General features: G+C 37.3%; 1 protein-coding gene across 1 annotated transcript; it reads right to left on the bottom strand.

Annotated features, from left to right (window-relative positions):
• Window positions 1–249: 249 nt before the first annotated feature.
• Window positions 250–18,927, bottom strand: LOC129254473 (gamma-aminobutyric acid receptor-associated protein-like 2). Its single transcript, XM_064114630.1, has 3 exons — window positions 18,594–18,927; window positions 11,823–12,051; window positions 250–3,711 (listed from the first exon to the last, which is right to left on the bottom strand). Exons 1-3 carry the CDS (start codon window positions 18,625–18,627, stop codon window positions 3,612–3,614), a joined length of 363 nt encoding a protein of 120 aa, XP_063970700.1. The 5' UTR covers window positions 18,628–18,927; the 3' UTR covers window positions 250–3,611.
• Window positions 18,928–19,728: the final 801 nt, after the last annotated feature.

The raw sequence follows: 19,728 nt of genomic DNA, 5'->3' as shown, positions 1-19,728 counted from the left end.
CACCGGCAATGACCTGCCGTGTTGTTGATACAACCGTGCATTACCAACACAAAAAGTCAAGTGTGGGACTGGGATTGAAATTGTACGGTAGAAAATTTGTTGAAAGTGAAATTTCGACCGGCGATAAAGATTTATTTTCACTTTTTTCAAAATAATTTTTTCCCTGGCATAGGTCTAAAATATATAAATTCTCTAAAAACATACATAATGGAGAAAGAATTGTCTGAAAAATGAATATTTTCTACTTACTCTCTTCCAGGTTCAAGATTGTTGCATGCCAATATTTTGCTTTTTCGGCTAGTCTTGTGCTGCAGACCCTGTTTACACCTGCAAATCGTCTGCAAATCAGCTGCAACTTGCGTTCAATCGCAAGCCGTTTTCTTGCAACGCAAATTGGCGATTGATTGCTAGTTGCAGTCGATCGGAATCGGCTGCAAAGTTGCAGTCGATTTGCAATCAATTGCAACATAACTTTCTTGCAACGCCCCATTAGACTTGGTTTTGTTCAAAGTGTCAAATTTGAACCTGTGCTTGCAGACTAGACTAGAGTTTTCATAGTCTTCGGTATCACACTAATGCCGACGTATCACATGATATGCGAAACATCATCAAAAGCTGCAGCCTCTAGGTTTTGACTGGCTATACTGATGAATATTAGCTGACCACACATCGAGCAATCTATATTGGATCTTTGGATGAACAATCAAACCTTGTCTGTTTTCCAAAGATGTCAAATCCGATTTCGGGGAATTTCAGTTTTTACAGAATGCCTTGTACTTTAATACAATTAATTTGTCTGTACTTGTTGCATTCAACCTAAATCTTTGAACTAAAATTAATTTTGAGAATAAAAAAAAAGCACCTGATAATGTTATTAAAAAATAATAACCTGTACAAAATATTGTATTTTTTCTGTCTTACATGTCTGTTACCAAGGGAATATAGTATTTAAGGGATAACGATTTAATAACTTATACATAACATACAGTTTGGCAATATCTTCTCCAGATCGTCTGATCCACTTACAACCTAAATGTTTTATAACAAGTTTAGCTTGATGAGTTGTACTGGATTGTCAGAAAATATGAAATTGGCATGGCACATGATTAAAATTTAACACAAACAAACAAGTTTTTTAAAAAGCTGTTGGATTTCCTTTTTACAGAGAAAAAATAGAGAAAAAATACATTTTTAGAAAACAATGAACTGAAAAAAAGAGAGATTTTTTTCAAATGCTTGATTTTACATTTCCCCCCATATACAAATTATTGAAAAAACAACCGTTTAAACTAACAAAATTAGAATCAGTTTTGGCTCAATATTCTATTTCAAAGTCAGAAAACAGAATAGTAAATTGATTCTGTTGGCCTCTATGTTTCATAAATGACATACAATAATTGGTTAATCATGTATTGCACTACACACAGTTATAGTTGGATAAAATATACACTATACATAATAGCTGAGATGCAACTATGGGTTTAAATTATTAGTCTCAAACCATGTAGATTTCATGCATTAATTTAAAAATAATCAAGTCCATATATAGAGAAAGGATTCAATAATGACTATATACTTTTGTCCCACTGCACTAAGAATTCATGCTTGTTACTCTAGTATTAATGAATGGGGCAGATCCAGGATTTTCTTAAAAGGGGGAAGGGGCACATTTTTTTTTCCTTGGAAATTTTACAAGCAAAAAAGGTCCTCATTTGTGTATGAAGGACATATTCATATTCCCATTACAAATATTTGCTGTGACTCTCAAAGGGGGGGGGGCACACTTGTGTATTGTATTCAACAACATATTTACGTTAAAAATATGGACTATGACTCTCAAAGGGGGGGGGGGGCATTGGCTGGATGTGCCCATCCCCCTTGATCCGCCACTGTATTAATGAACAAAAGATTTTGAATAATGAGTCTACACTTTTGTTTCTAAAAACTATAAACAATGGACCCAACACATACAGTAAGTGACCACCCACCCCCACACTGGAGATTGCCCAGGACTTCAAAACAGAGCTCCGATTCCAGAGTTCCGCCGTGATGGCCCTTCACTAACGATAAGTCACCACTGCTTGTTCTCGGTAAAATGGCCAAAATGGTGATTTGGTCTTCAAAATGTGAAAGTTATACAGGAGTTTCTTTGGCACTATTTTCTTTGAGGACTGCTTGGAATGAACCCCATACTTCAAACCTTGTCTTCTTATTTTTCGTGATGGTTATTGTTGATCAATTTTTACTTTTCCAAGGCTCAATGAAAATCTCAAAATTCATTTTGGTGACTTATTGTTGTGGCTGGTCAAATATACAGAGTAACCATAAATTAGCCCCCTATGACATACTAGCCTACATGTATGAGTGCATTGATTATAGGATGATATTTTGGTGTATTCAATGTATTAATTAAAGTGAAAACTAGATGGATTTTCATCTGCAGTCAAAATTTATGCCTCGGCCATTCGCAGATCGAGTATATATCACACACCTATCACCCCCAATTTGAAATAATGACCTCTGTGAACTTTGACCTCAAAATCTAATCAAACCATCCTCAATCACATACAAAAAGTACATGAGCAAAGTTTGAATTCGAACCCTAAAACGGTTCTCCAAGTTGTTACAAGATCAAGATATTTTCAGGTAAAATGTATATAATGACCTCTGACCTCAAAATTTGAACAGATCATTATCCATTCGGTACACCCGAATGAACCAACAATGAAGCTTAACCCTCAAGCAGTTCTTTAGTTATCACGAGAATGAAAACGGGATGGATGGACAGACGCAGGGAGGGAAGGACGGATGGATGACCCCCCAAACAATGCCTCAGGTGGAATCACATTCGGTGCGAAAAACATGGTTTCAACATTACTTCCAGGTCAATATGTTTGTGTTTACATGTACAGTACTATATAATTCAAAATGCAATAAAGCATTAAAAATACAGTAAGGTTACGACACCGGAACTCCTGAAAAATTGGAAATAATGATTAAAACATTTTTTTCTAAACTATCAATTTGGAGTTCGGAGGAAAAAAAACACTTGAACAGATCCCTCAATTGGTGAGATCAATTTACACACATTGTATATTTTTTCTGGTGCACATGTATACATGTATAGATTACCAGAGTTCATCATGATCATCATAATAGAACTTAGCCTTAAATATACTTTTCCTCACAACATACCAAACTCCAAAAGGTATGAAGCAACACACTACATACAAGTGGTAATTCAGAGCTCACTGCCTTTCAAATAGAAAAAATAAAATATTTTGCTCAGGAAATAAAAAGAAAAAAGTAGAAGCATTTCCCATATGAGTGTGAAGTAAAATCATCAAGGAAATCATATCGATGTAAAATTTCTTCATGGTACTGTTCTCCGAACTTAAGAGTGATTGGGTCTGGTAATGTCCCCACATGGGTAGCGATTTCCACAGCTTTTGCTGCCACAGCTTGCTCTTCTTTCAGAGTCTAACGAGAAGTTCTCAAATCTCCAGTTTCAGTCATTTTGGTTCTCCATGCAAGGAGAAGTCAATGTGGTTCTCCATGCAAGGAGAAGGGGGTCCCCTGGACATGGCAAGAGAGGGATCCATCCTGGCTCCTCATAGTAAGGGAGCTCCAAAGGTGTTCTCCCCGCTGTAGGCAACGTAGAGGAATCCATCCGAATCCCTGTGCTCCTGGTAGATCTGGCCCATAGTAGCACTGAGCATGGGAGAGAGGTAGAAAAAAAAGAGAGGTTGCTATGATAGTTCAAAGGTAAAAAGTGTGTATGAACCTTCCATTCTATATTTATAATTAATTCAAATTTGAAACAAGTGGAATGCCTCTGGCGGTCTCACCTGCATCACGCTATTCAATATAGCAGCAGTGCTGACTTTGAAAACTACTATAAAATAATTATTCACAAAAAACACAATTCATATAATGATACAATACTACAGTACATTCATTGAAATTTGTCCTTGATCATGTGACCTAAAACTTGTCAGTGATACTTGATTACCCCTATGTCCACATTGTACACTATATCTATAGACTTTGAAAGTTATGACAGCAATCTAATAATTACCTCTAAAATGGCCAAAGTTCAGTGACCTTAAATGACCTTTGACTTTCGTCATGTGACCTGAAACTCGCATGAGATGTTCAGTGATACTTGATGACTCTTATGTCCAAGTTTTATTAACTAGACCAAAATACTTACAGAGTTGATGGTAATTCAACAAATACCCCCAACATGGCCAAAGTCCATTGACCTTTGACCTTGGTCATGTGACCTGAAACTCGCACAAGATGTTCAGTGATACTTGGTTACCCTTACGTCCACGTTTTATGAACTAGACCAATACACTTACACAAATATGATGGTAATTCAACAACAACAAAAAACATGGCCAAAGTTCATTGACGTTAAATGACCTTTGACCTTGGTCATGAGACCTGAAACTTGGACGGGATGTTCAAAGATACTTGATTACTCTTATGTCCAAGTTTCATTAATCAGATCCATAAACTTTCGAAGTTATGATGGTAATTCAACAGATACCCCCATTATGGCCAAAGTTCATTGACCTTTGACGTTGGTCATGTGACCTGAAAGTCGCACAGGATGTTCAGTGATACTTGATTACTCTTATGTCCAAGTTTTATGAACTAGACCAATAAACTTTTAAAGTTATGACAGTAATTCAACAAATACCCCCAACTTGGCCAAAGTTCATTGACCCTAAATAACCTTTGACCTTTAATCATGTGACCTGAAACTTGCACAGGATGTTCAGTGATACTTGATTACTATTATATCCAAGTTTCATGAATCAGATCCATAAACTTTCAAAGTTATGATGGTAATTCAACAGACACTCCCAATTTGGCCAAAGTTCATTGACCCTAAATGACCTTTGACCTTGGTCATGTGACGTGAAACTCAAGCAGGATGTTCAGTAATACTTGATTAACCTTATGTCCAAGTTTCATGAACTAGGTCCATACGTTTTCTAAGTTATGATGACATTTCAAAAACTTAACCTTAGGTTAAGATTTTGATGTTGATTCCCCTAAAATGGTCTAAGTTCATTACCCTAAATGACCTTTGACCTTGGTCATGTGACATGAAACTAAGACAGGATGTTCAGTAATAATTGATTAACCTTATGGCCAGTTTCATGAACTAGGTCCATATACTTTCTAAGTTATGCTGTCATTTCAAAAACTTAACCTTCGGTTAAGATTTGGTGTTGACGCTGCCGCCGTCGCTGTCGGAAAAGCGGCGCCTATAGTTTCACTCTGCTTCGTAGGTGAGACAAAAAGTATGTTTTTGAGATTTTTCTCAAGGATTGCTTTCATGGGACAATGTTTGACATTGATATGAGAGAGCAGGAGAAAGGAAGAGAAAAGAGAATTAGAGAGAGGGGGGGGGATTGGAGACAGACCCAGAGAGAGAGGCGAGATCATTCCAGGAGGATCACTTCCACTGAAGAGCGGACAGCATTCGCAAGAATAATATACTTTTTCCAAAGGTAGTCCTGCACTAAAAGCAAATAGAGTGTAAAAAACGCCTAAAAGATTGACGGATAAAAGCCCCCTAAATCATGAAATATCATGATATATAAACATGAAAAGGGTATATAATTTGCACTGACCGGGACCAACTTTAAAAAGACCCATGAACATAAAGACTTAAAGCAACCACAATAAAAAGCCTGATCATGAAATATCTGAATTTGAAATACAGTCCTAATCCCTAAGACCATCTATCCTGCATCTCTTACCTGAACTTGGACCCCACTATCTCTCTTAAAATATGGAAATATCCTGATTTAGGGTATCAATTATCCAAACAATTTATTAAAATCCCTGTTTAGGCCGCATTTACAAATCTTGGAAATCTGCATAAAATCATCGCAACCTCCCCTCGAATCCTTGTTTAGGGTGCTGTCCACTCTTAAAGGAAACCAAATCCCAAGGCTAGAATCAATCTTATTGGAAAGAGCAAAATGGGAGAAGCAATTTTATAGAACAAGTTCCATCAAATTGGTTATATAAAAAAAGAGAGTTTGAAAGTTTGAAAAGTCTTGCAATACTTTCCATAGGGATCCTCAAATTGGCAAACATGCTTCAGAATGTTTGATTTAGTGGACATCTCTTAATTTGTTTTGTACACAGATTGTACCCTTTACTTTTTTTTTATTATATTTTCCCATGACATATGTGGTGCTCAGAAGGAGGCAAGATGCAATTTGAAATATATAATAAGGAAAATCTGACTATTCGTGTACATTTTGAAGCATGTTTGCCAATTTGAGGACTCCCAAAGAAATATAACAAGACTTTCCATGATTCTATAACTATCTTATTCTATTTAACTGATTCTGATGATTTGTATTTGTTTTGAATTGCTTTTCTCATTTTACTCTTAGGATTGATTCTCTACTTGGGTTTTGGTTTCCATTATAGATTTTTTTTTTCATTCTGAAGAACATTATCATATCATCTCCACCCCAGCCCCCCCCCCCATAAAAAAACCCTGACATCACCCCTGGCTGCAAACACTATAACCAACCATTTGACAAATTTAGAATCCCAACTCAACGTATACCCATTTACAGAATGTGAAAAGCCAGGAAATAAGGAAAGCCTTAATCTGTACTGCAATAGAGTGATTGAAAGAGTAATCAAGTTATCAATGTCATCGAATGACAAACTGGTGCACTGTAATAAACTCTGTCATTTCCTTTCACTCTGATATCACCAACCAGCAAAAATAATGAAGTCCTGTAGTGACTATCATTCCATCCATTCATGTGATATGATGCCAAAAACGAACTCCATGTTTTGGTTTTGCCTCTGTACGAGATTTGAATGTGGCTGAGTTCAATTTTTAGAGGAGTAGTCTGGGGAGATCAACATAAGATTTTGCTCAACAAGTTGTCTGGTCCTACAACTTTACTTGCTTATGATTGTCTGAGAAGCACTGTTACTACATGGTAACTGACAGATAAAACAGACTTTGTGAGATAAAATGCCCGACAGGTCCTTTCATGACACAAAATCCCAGCAGAAGCCTGTAACACAAAACTTACATGTAGCAATGATCGTAAAACATTTTTCTACGATAAATTCCAATGACTACAATGTACAATCAATCGTGAAAATCAAGTGATTAATTGCTAACCTTTGTGTTCCGGGACCTAGATTGAAATTATAGGATAGAAGAACTACATGTAAGTAAGCAAAGTACTAAAAATTCATTCAATTTGGATAAAAAGTAACATCACTACATGCATTTTCCAAAGTGTAGTGCTCATTATTTTACTGTTCCAGTTTTGTATCATGAATATTCAATTCATGATCTTTTGATGTCATATCCCTTTTTTTCACTCATATTTAATTACACAAAATAAATAATTATTCAAATATGATCAATGGAAGTAAGAACAGGATTGCCTATTGATTTAATGTTACTTGAAAGTATAAAAATACTTAAACTTTCAAAATGATTCTTTTTGTACATTGATGCCACAACATGGTCAAAGTTCAGAACTTTCTTTGGCCTTGATCATATGACCTGAAACTCAAGGCAAATGATCAGCTGGACACCAGATTACTTTAAGTTGTCAAAGTATCATAAATTAGGTAATTAATTATAGTTACTAGTATGAGGAAAATTAAAAAAGATTTCAATGTTAATAACACACTGGCATTGTCAGAAAAGGTTCTTCCAGAGTATGCATCAGGCCTAAATGCAGTGACAGACACACTGATTTTACTGATTTGAAAGAAAGCAAAAAAAAATAGATGAAAAAAAAATAAAAGGATAAGAAGAATTGAAATTTGGAGAGTGAAAAGCTTGAAAGAAATTAAACAAGGATTTTTTCTTTAAATGTACATGATTAAAAAAAAAAATCAGATCGTTTTTACCCCCTCCCCTTTTGACATTACCATCACTTGTTTGATAGCACTATCAGGTAAAGATTTAAGTATGAACAAGCCTTTAATATAGGCTATATATATGTGTAACTTATACCCATGTACTGTATGTAGTTTTGACATTTGAGCCTTCTCATCCTCTCTATCTACATACATTGGAGGTTGTCATGACTACAATTTATTTTCTGACTCATATCAAAATGAAAATTTAATCCCTGGCTGATCTAAAAGGTGCTTCATGTATGTCTTGTAGGGGCTACGTTTAACCAACCCTTTTTTCCCATAAGAAACCAGGCGTTTAGTTCAATCCATGGTTGCGTTCTGAAACAGAGTTTACATTTCTAATAAGAATGGTTGGATTTTTTTATTTCCTATTTACAAGGACTAGCAAACAATTAAGGGAGGGGCATTTGCCCTTTAAAAATTTCTATGATCAAGGAAGAAAATAAAGGAAAAAAATATGAATATTGAGATTGATTATTGTGTTAAAATCTGTCACAAACTATGTTTTCATTTTAGAAATGTCAAAATTGTCACTTGCTCGCTTCATTTGCTTGTGACTCTTTAGAAAACCTCCCCGTATGCACTGTATGTGCTGCCCCATCTAGATTTTTAAACTCACCTTTAAAGTTGAATTAAGAAGGGGGTGAGTTTCCATAAATATAGGTTCTACACACAATATATAGTATATATAAGTTGTTCAAACAGATAGCATGTCACAAAAATCCTCTGCCTTCTCGATATTTTGCTTTGAAAGTCTATGAAATTAGCCACCTGTCAGAGCCCGAGAGACGAGTGTACAAAAAAGCCACTCGGAGTGTGACGTCACCGGGGGGAATTTAGTATAAGAGGTGCCTGAATGTCATACAGAAATGCTATGCAGAGAGAGAAAGATATTTTACAATTTTTTTTCAAAGCAACTCAAATCAAATAAATAGGACTGATATGTACAAATCTTTACTTTCCCTGTATAAAAAACAGTATGAATAACCATCATGAACTCTTCAATCATGATGTAAGATAGCAAACAGTGAGTTATTGAATGATATTTTCACTATTTCTCATTTATTTTATCACGATGTTCAATCAAGTGAATAGCTGGAAAGTAATTCCGGCGGCTAGCTCAGCTCTCGCTCAGCGCGCGCTGCGCGCTGAACGCATAATACTAGTAGACACAACACCCAGGCATTGAGTGTACTGTTATGGTCTGGTACGTCGACTTAGTTCATGGCCGTGCAGCGATCCCCTGGCGTTTTTTCTTCTTTTCTTTTGTCTTTGACTCCACTTTTATATCCTCTGGATCATTTCCACTCATAGCTCATTCCACAGAACAATCTTGAACCAAACGTATTATTCTTTCTCGGCCTTCTGAGTTGTTTTCTATATTTAATTACGCTAGGGGTCACCGTCACACATACAAACGCAATTCGCAAGTGAGTTGAAGACAGAGCTAGAGGGATATTATAGTAATTAGTATACATATCTATGGCTGAAGACAACAAGAAAGGTATGCGGTACGGTAGCTCGACAGCTAGCTGCGCCGGAGCGGGCGGCCGGTCGGCACAAAGCAATTCCGCAACCAACTGTTTTTTTTTGCAAGAGCCGCGTCACACGCGGATAAATATGTCATAATAACACGTCTGCTACGTTATCGACTGGTGAGAAGATCTCGATCAAATTTCATATTATTCACCTTGAAATTATTCCTTTAGGGTCTATGGTATCATTCTGAGGGAATTTACATATTTGGAATAATAGTACGGCCACAAATATTTTAATCATTTCCTCTTTGCAAGTTCTATGGCTCGCAGATACAACTTCAACTGCAGTTATTCCATATGAAGGCGTACGTGCATAGTACACAAAGCGGCACTGCCTTGCTTACTACACCGAGACCGAATACCCCCCGGTGACGTCACACTCAAAGAACACCCGTCTCGGTAGGCATTGAAGGAGCGAACTCAGGGAAAATGGGTAGGGATAAATCGTTCAAATTCACTATTTTGAAAAAAGAAAATGGGGGGTCGAATCACCTCTTAGTGTTTGGGGGGTTGTAAGGTTGCTATTAATGTAAATATCTCAATATTTGGAATCGTCTTCTTAATTCAACTTTAATACCACTGTTTACAAAAAACCTAGACTGCCATGTTCATTGGTTGTGAAATAACCACACTAAAACTGTTTGTAGAGCAAGGCCACAAATAGAATACAAATAGGCCCTTTACTCCATGTATAGTGTAGACAATTTATGTATACCACGTTATACCACTACCAACACAAATGTGTAATTTCATGTAAATGTTTGAAAAATGCAGGGTACAATATACATGTATCAACATTTGTACAGCCTTCAACCGTAATTGTGATATTCTGCTTTATATCTTTCATCATATATGCAACTTGACATTCAAGGAGACCAATATCTGCTGCAGAGCAAGAATCCTCTACATTTTAGTTGTACATTAGAATTTGAAATTCCATTGACATTTAAAAAAAACGTACAGGGCCCTATTGCATAGTACATGTAACTTTGCCATCCAAAGGTAAATTGCATGGAATCCTTGATTCTGATTGGCCGTTGATCAGCATTACCATGGTAGTTACCATGGGATGGTCAAGTTACCATAATGGTAACTTTTATGCAACAGGGCCCAGATGTACATGCACATACATGGAATGTAACCACCTAAATTTAGAGCTCAAAATTCTTGAGTTCTGTGTTACAAAGGGTGTAACTGCATAAACTGCATGAATGGGAAATCCCCATGCTGACTGTGAACTATGTGACCTGACATGTACATGTAGTTTGTTTTCTGACTTCATACACGTTCATGTGATTCTCTTTTATTGTGTTATGAGTCATTGTGATACGATTCATGAACATGTGATGAGAGATTTATGATCTCAATCTCATGATCAACTGCTTATTATATTCTTTATCTGAAAGAAAAGAATCAACTGCCAGACATCATCTGCCTGGAATTTCTTTCTTTTGTGCTAATTTATGCTAAATATTGTAGAAAACAACATAAAAATGGAAATATAATTATCAAGAATCCCCAAAACATAATGACTCTGGTATCTACCTACATGTATGGTCGGTGGAGGTATAAAAATTGGACCATATCTACAAGTACTTTAAACTATAGTTTCTACATAATTAGCCAATTCAGTAAAAAGATATCTTAGATGATATCCTACCTAGATTGAAGACTGTATAGTGATTGGTTCAAATAGCATCATGTGACCAAATATATTTCAACTATGATGTTGCGTGACGTCAGACCTCGATATATTTTTCGCTATACCAATATTCTGACGTCATTATTTCAGAAAACTGGATATTTAGCTTAACTCTCGGGCATACCGGCCAGCTCTTTCTCTCTCCCGGGCAAGTCCCGTGATGCGTCGGCGCAGGCACTAATCTGCGTTCCGCTCGGAGAAAAGTAGGTAATTCAATGCAAGTAACCAGACTTTGCAAGCTCAGCGCATAGATTTTGGTTATAAATTATTAAAAGTAGGATAGGCCTATAAAACAAATATATCAGGCGTTTTATTCGAAAGCATAGTGGAAATTATTACTCCTCGGTTGGACTGGCAAAACTACTATATTTCCCTCGGGGCTTCGCCCCTCGGGAAAAATAGTAATTGCCAGACCAACCTCTGATAAATAATTCCACTATACTTTCTCAAAGCCTAGTGATACATGTATATTTGTTTAATAAATTATAGTATCATGAATGTTTTATTACTATTATTATAATTCTTATAACTATTCATTATCATTATTAGTATTATCAATATCATCATCAGCATCATCAAAATCATATAATTATCATCATTATTATACTTTTCATTTCTAGTCATGACTGTTAAAAAATTACCTTGACTGTGGGAGTACTTTGCCAACAAATAAAAAGATGGCCTTTTCAGCAGGCAGCTGTATCCTCTTTCTGATTATCCACATAAACTGGGCCACTGTGATGTCGGCAGGAATCAGGAATTTCCTTTTGTCAATGTCAGGGATCTGGGACTTTGGCGCTTTCTGGACGATGACGGGAATCCTTTCTGGATACTTGAATCGGATCTTGGAGGACTCTGATGTCCTGTGGTCTGGGTTGAGAAAGCAAAATATAAAAAATCATATACTGAGCCAATGTGATGTCGGTAGGAAGCGGTGCGCCGTTTCATAAAGTATTTCATAAGATAAGAGCGACTTTAAGAATGACTGGTGATCCTTTCTTGTGGTAAATGGTATAATAAATTGGCGATGGTTTTAGCACATAAGAAAGAATCGGTCGTTCTTAAAGTCGCTCCTAACTTACGAACAGCTTTATCAAACGGCCCCCTGGGGTTTCCTTTTGTCAATATCAGAGGTCTAGAAGATGAGAGGAATCCTTTCTGGATACTTGAATAGGATCTTAGAGGACTCTGATGTCCTGTGGCCTGGGTAAGCAAGAAAGCAAAAGATTTATTAAAAAGTCATATTCAGTTCACTTAGCCACAGATTTAATCTTGAAACGAATCAGATCTTTACTTCCGGCAATATCAGAGGCCTGGGAATTTGGTGCTTTCTGAAAAAAATAGGAACGGTCTTTCACAGTAGTTGAATAGGATCTTCTAGGATTGTGATGTCCTGTGGTCTGGGTTAGCAAGAAAGATTTATCAAAAATCATATTCAGCTAACTGAGCCAATGTGACGTCGGCAGGGATTAGGTTGGTGTTTCATAAAGCTGTACTTAAAGTTATGAGCAACTTTATGAATGACTGGTGATCAATTCTTGTACTCAATGATACACAGTACTGTAGTTCCTATTCACTACTGTCTAGTTCCTAAGAGCCACCAGTCGTTCGTAACCTACGAACATCTTTGAGAAACACCTCCCAGGAAGGTCTTCTTGTCAATATCAGGGATCTAGGACTTTGGCGCTTTCTGGACGATGACAGAAATCATTTCTGGATACTTGAATAGGATCTTGGAGTTGGAGGATTCTGATGTCCTGTGGTCTGGGTTAGCAAGAAAGATTAAAAATCATATTCAGTTCACTGAGCCGCCAATGCTATGTGAAAATGAATCAGGGTTTCCTTCTGGCAACATCAGAGGTCTGGGACTTAAAATTATTTTATTTTATTTGTTTATGACTATGTAACAACTTTTACTTGGAGTAGTTGAAGCAATGAAATCTCAGCATTTGCTCTTCTATTACAGTTTAATCAGTAAACGATTTATTTTATATTACAAATATCAGAAGGTATACTCTCCCTAGTTTAAAGCAATTCAATTATTATAGTGTGGCTTATAAAGTCACTAAAGAAATTATTGCAAAAAAAAAGAAAATCAAACTCAAGAATCATAAAATTCAGTAGCAAAATGTTAGCAAATATATTTCTGTTTATAATTGTCCCAAAAATGTAAAAGAAACGGTACTGTTATAAACAGGGACATATTACCAAGTTTGCAAAGTTTGTTCATGGCTTTAGTGCATCCTTTATTGAAAATATTGGAACATAGTGTGGTGGCCAAGGCTTAAGGAAAATGCTGTGAAAATTGAAAAGGTTCAAAGAGCAACCAAGTTGATTCCTGAATCGCTGCATTTATAAACTAGGGCAGAATGGCAAGCCTTACATGTAAGTCAAAGTGGAGATACCATTGAGGTCTTCAAGATTTCAAACAGAGTTGTCAATGTAGATCCCAGTGTATAAATACTTGGGATAATATGTCCGCAGTACTTTTTCTGAAATAACATCTGAAATTTTACCAATCTTGTCTCTGGTTCAACTTCCTCTGGAATACGGGAACATCTTAAGGCATGTGAGATTCAAAATGGATGCAGACAAAGTAGGGAGTACAAAGCAGAGCTTCTTGCATAATTCCTGGTCTCCAGAGTTTACCCTGTGAGCAACGTCTAGAGAGACTCAATCTTCAAACTTCACAAGAGATATGATTACTGTTTATAAACTGTTAAATGGACAGTTGGGGATCTCTAGTGACATATTCCTTACAACAGCAATTCATTCAGCAACAATAGGTCACAAGTTCAAGATTTTCACTAGACGATCTCGGTTGGAACTTAGAAGTAAATTTTTCAGCCAGAGTAATTTCTGATTGAAACAGGTTGCCTACAGAAGTCATAGAAGCTAAATCAGTGAAAAGATTTAAACTAAGATCTGTTGGACAAGTGCTGTTGGGGGAAAGACTTAAAACGTCAATTCCTCAAGGTACATAAAGCTTCATAAGTTCGAACTCTCTAGGTACATGTACATTGTAAATTGGTATAAATACATTTAACCTTAGTCAAAACGGGAAAAACTGTGTAAGCCAAGGTTCAACAGTGCCCCTTATTTTGGAGAAACTGTTTTAGTCAGAGTAGCACATTCAGGGAACAGTCTTTTTTCATCAGTTGTCTCACTCTTAGGCTCTCGCAACTTCACTTGGACTCTTTCAAGAATATGCTGGACAAAGATTAGTCCTCCCAGCATCAAATTCTACCATAATACAAGTACGAGTTCACCCTCCACGCAAATAATAAAATCATAAATTCACGTAGGATCAAGATCTACCAGAGGGAACAACCAGAAGTCTTGACAAGCTCTGCTTCCTTCTGTATGCTGATGATGATGAAACATTACACAAAACTTATAAAACTTATAAAACAAAACTTAAAGGTCAAGTCCACCCCAGAAAAATGTGGATTTGAATAAATAGAGAAAAATCAAACTAGCATAACGCTGAAAATTTCATCAAAATCAGTCTATGTAAAATAAGAAAGTTATGACATTTTAAAGTTTCCCTTATTTTTCACAAAACAGTGATGTGCACAACTCAGTGACATGCAAATGAGACAATTGACGATGTCTCACACTCACTATTTCTTTTTTTTATTGTTTGAATTATACAATATTTCATGTTTTACAGATTTGACAATAAGGACCAACTTGCCTGAACCATATAGTATTATTAAACAATGCTAATTCCACATGTTCAGGGAGGAATTGGTTGTTGTTTCACTTGTCCATGAGGAGAAAATGAGAATATATCCTATTTCATATAATAAAATACAAAAGAAATAGTGAGTGGATGACGTCATCAGTCTCCTCATTTGCATACCGACAAGGCTGTGCATATGACTGTTTTGTGAGATTAAGTAAAACTTTAAAATGTCTTAACTTTCTCATTTTACATCCGATTTTGATGAAATTTTCAGTGTTAGGCTTGTTGGATTTTTCTCTTTTTATTCTAATAAACTTTTTGTTGAGGTGGACTTGTCCTTTAAAAATTCCTAGCAATGCTAGACTATGGAGACAGACTTCAAGCCCTAAAACTACAATTCCTTCAATACAGAATGAGAAAAGGTGACATGATCCAGACTTTAAATAGTGCATGGAATCGACTAGACCAAAAGCTTCAGTCTCTGTGCATTGGTTGTTTCGCTGAACTACTTTGGCTCCACTCACCGACGAGGATGATAGGAAAATGTCATAAATTGTTAAATACATCCCCAGAAACGATGGTTATTCCTGTCTAAGAATCGAATGGCTTGAAAAGGATATATGACCTTCCCATCTTTTACTGTTGAGGCAACTTGAGGTCACCTCTTCAAACTCTTCCAGAAAAGAAGCAGATCGGATGTTAATAGAACAAATGCATTTGGAAGTAGAATAGTCCATGACTGGAACTCACTGCCTAATGAAGTTGTCTCAGCACCATCTGTAAACTAAGCCAGGCTTGATAAGTTCTGAAGTGAAGAGTGGTCCTTGGAAATGATACACGTAGGATGAGAATTTTAAGCCATGTCCTTCATGCACACTGGGCACTGACACTGTTCTAGCAAACTTGGAGGAAAATACAAAGAAATTAAGAATTTGGATGAAAGATAAATGTAGACCTGGAAACTCGACTGCAGTTCTCTGCATTTTTCCAGTACATCTGGTAATACTGATAGGTAATTATTTAGAACCATCTTCTGTTCATGTTGTAGTGTATTTATGAGTTATGACATATTGTAGGATGGTTATTTTGTCAATTTCTTATTTTGTTTATTTCCTTTAAATTGTGCTTCCTTCAGCTGTTTTACATTTCTGTTCCATCTAGACTTGAATTCATTTGCATTTCTTTTTAGCACTGCCCTTTATTTGAGTTTAATGATTGTCAGTTGCCATTCATCCTTCTCCACATTGAATTCCTTTCCTTTCATTCTCTTTTGTCATATTCATTCCTTTTCTATTCAGGTGTTCCACTCATTCCATCCCTCACCTGACTCCTTAGTTTCTATTCCCATTATTACATAATCACCCAGACATCTTTATCATCTTCATCTCCTTATCCCTTATTCATTGGTTATTTCTATGAATTTGACTCCTGCACTTTAAGTTGGCTCCTCTATTCTATATCTTCTGATTGGTTGATTTTATGTAATTTGAATTATGTGATCCCAAGTTTTACTGAGGCAAAGTAGCCCAGAGATTAAATCAGTGCACTACCAGACTTCTTCGACTTCAGTTCAGTGAGTTTATTTGCATCTTCTCCTACTTTCACTTATTTTCCCTTTGGCTGATTGATTTGAGTTTGCTTCTTTCAAGTTTGAACATATATATAATTTTCTACCCCTGAACTCACTTATTATTTTGCACCTTACAATATCCCTGATCAATAAATATTTCCTAGTCTGACATGGAATATGTCAATTTTGTTTTGTGACCCCGGTGGTGCCACTGAACCAAGTTAGACTGAGACAGGTTTCCAAATATTGGAGGAAGAGAAGTAGTGAGATCAGCATCACTCACATGTGTTCATTCTAATTACGGAATTTAATTCTCTCTCAGTCTAATGATCATGCTCATGCAAGTTACCCTTCTTAAAGTTCTTTAGTGCAGGTCATCATCTGGTGTATTGTCGTACTGGGTTGTATACAAACCATTTTATCATTCTGTAGACTGTAGTATTACAATTTATTTTCAGCACAACAAAGGCTCGACCGAAAGCTTCAGTCTCTGTATTTTGGTTGTTCCGCTGAACTGCGTTGGCTCACTCACCAATGGGGATGATAGTAAAATGTCAGAAAATTGTTAAATAAATCCCAAGGAACGACGGTTATTCCTGTCTAAACAAAGGCAAGCAAATTAATATTCTCTACAATTGACAAATGAACACACTTACACAGCAATGCACCTCGTAGTATAGTCGTACAGTCATTACTATTAGTCTAACCCAGAGAGCTCCCGCCCGCGTAGCGGGCGGGAGCCCAGAAGCTTACCGTGTATTTTACCATTGTCACCGGACTAGGGTGATTTATGGTCTAAATATTTCTCCAAATGAATTGTGAAAACGGAAAGTATACAATTACCACGATTATATGGATGAAGGTCTAACGAGTGGCAGATTCCTGACATCTGGGCACAGTCTGGAACCTCAAAAAAACGAAAAGTTCTCTCCTTCTACCCAGTCTCGATCGGCCATTTTGTTACGATTTTTAACAAAAATGGCCGATCGAGACGGGGTAGAAGGAGAGAACTTTTCGTTTTTTTGAGGTTCCAGACTGTGCCCAGATGTCAGGAATCTGCCACTCGTTAGACCTTCATCCATATAATCATGGTAATTGTATACTTTCTGTTTTCACAATTCATTTGGAGAAATATTTAGACCATAAATCACCCTAGTCCGGTGACAATGGTAAAATACACGGTAAGCTTCTGGGCTCCCGCCCGCTGTGCGGGCGGGAGCTCTCTGGGTTACTATTAGTCCTGCTATGGCAAATAATGGCTAACTTAATACTATCACTCATAAGATTTGCATTGGTGACCAGTTCCCCCAAAGAACAGAATGGTCCAATTTCCTCCCCAAAACTCCTTGTTTTCCCATTAACACCCCCCCCCTCCACTCACTTATATTACGAGGTTAGTTACTGCCCACCCCGGCCCCCCCCCCCCCCGGGGGGGGGGGGGGCACTCAGTATATAATGCATAGTGGGTACGTGCCGCGGAGGGGACCCCCATTTTTACACTAAAATTTCTGTTCCAAGGCATAGCATATTTGTCTTATTGAGAAAAAGAACAAAGAAAGCCGCTCCAAAGCATAGCATTTTCTTCTTATCGAGAAAAAAAGAAGAAATCCGCTCCAAAGCTTCGCATATTTTCTGTTACGCCGTTCCGGTCGCATTGATCTGCTACGATGAGCCGCAATTTTGGTGAAAAGCGGCCGCAGAGCTGTCCGACCATCGCCTCTGCGCTAGCGCACCCGGCGCCCATGCTGCCGGGCTAGCTGCATGCACGTTCCATAGGCATAGGGATGCATACGCACTCACACGCTGGCGATCCGTTCCAAGGACCCCCGTTTTCACAAACATTTGTAGTTCCGAAGCCCGTTCCGAGGACCCTCCTTTTTACAATTAGCCCGCTCCAAGGCCCCCGTTTTTTGTCTCGCCCGCGGCACACCCCTACCACTTTTTTGGTCGAGTGCCGCCCACCCCCCCCCCCCCCCCCCCCCGGCCCCTGATCTAGCCAAGCAAGGACTCTTTGTCAATTGAATAAATATCAATATCACATTTATAAAAAAAATCATCACAGAATCCTCTTGTTTAGGCTGACCCCTATCCCGCCTCCTCTAGCCTCTCCCCTTTACAAGTTCAATCAATTCCAATTGAATTGAAAATATTCACCTTCCGAATGTTCCTCTTTGAACTCCCACTTCATCTTGTGAAGTTGCGCTTGGCTCCTTTTTTCCAACAGAAAAATGCCCTGTCGCACTCGTAGGTCACACACAGAAATGATCCCGACAAAATGTTCTATAGTTTCACTACCGATAATATGAGAGAAATCATATAAATGTTCTGCTTGTAACAAGTTACTGTTGAGATGATCTCGAATTTCCGATTTTTCTCTACACTACAGAAACAACTCTGCTGCTGCGGTTAACGTTTGTCTGTTGTTTACAATATTCATTGCACAATAACACAGCTGAAGCTCCAATGTATAAATACCGCATCTACTTCCGTGTCAGCATGCATCTCGTGATAACATCATTGTTTATTTCGGCGCGTTTCGTATTCGTGAATATTCATGAGTGGTACCGTACGCTGCCCAATTCTCGCTCACCCTCACAAGCGCGATGCGCACGCTGCTTATTATGATTATCATTTTAAATTCGTCCCAAATTCCTTATTGTTTAGTATACTCGCATAATTAAGCAGCCAAGAGGAGACCATTACATGAAAAAACCAAGTGTGGAAAAATAAAATCAATCCCTTAATAAATCATCGTGAAATACTGCTTTAAATGTAAAGTAACCCGACTGTTTGAACTTCGATCAACTGTACCGCAACTGCACCAAATTACGTTTTTTTTTCAATCACTTTAAAAACTCCTTAAAACAGTGAAAAATGTTATATTCTTATATGATGAATGAAAATGTGAGAGTCGTAGGTGCGGGAGGTCCTGATATGTCGTCATGACAAATTTTTCTAGAATGAATATTTGTTGTGTGAATGAATTAGCGAGGGCATACATTGAGATAGCAGCCTGCCCTAACTCCGCTCACCCTGAATGTGTATGATAATCATTGTAAGAGTATATGGCCTATATAAACGGAATTGTCATAATTTTTCAAGTAGACTTTTCTTTAGAATCTGATTTTTTGTGTCATTTCCTCTATTTTGATGGTGCTGAACATGAATCCGCTTGTTGCCAGTTTCATAAATGCCTCCTTCCGCCGTTGCCATGGCAACTGATTAATATGTTTTAAAAAAATAACATATTGAGCCTATATATATGGCACATTACCCTGTCAATTTAAAT

This window comes from Lytechinus pictus, chromosome 2 (genome assembly GCF_037042905.1).
Source record: "Lytechinus pictus isolate F3 Inbred chromosome 2, Lp3.0, whole genome shotgun sequence".
NCBI lineage: Eukaryota > Metazoa > Echinodermata > Echinoidea > Temnopleuroida > Toxopneustidae > Lytechinus > Lytechinus pictus.
Note: the sequence above shows the minus strand (reverse complement) of the source record. Positions and strands in the feature narration are given on the sequence as shown.

Coding starts and splice junctions, on each gene's coding strand:
- LOC129254473 (XM_064114630.1), bottom strand. CDS start 18,627: ATGAAGTGGGAGTTCAAAGAGGAACATTCGGAAG. Junction 12,052..18,593: donor CAAAGAGGAACATTCGGAAG/GTGAATATTTTC, acceptor TTCTCAACCCAG/ACCACAGGACATCAGAGTCC. Junction 3,712..11,822: donor AAAGTACTCCCACAGTCAAG/GTAATTTTTTAA, acceptor TCCCATGCTCAG/TGCTACTATGGGCCAGATCT.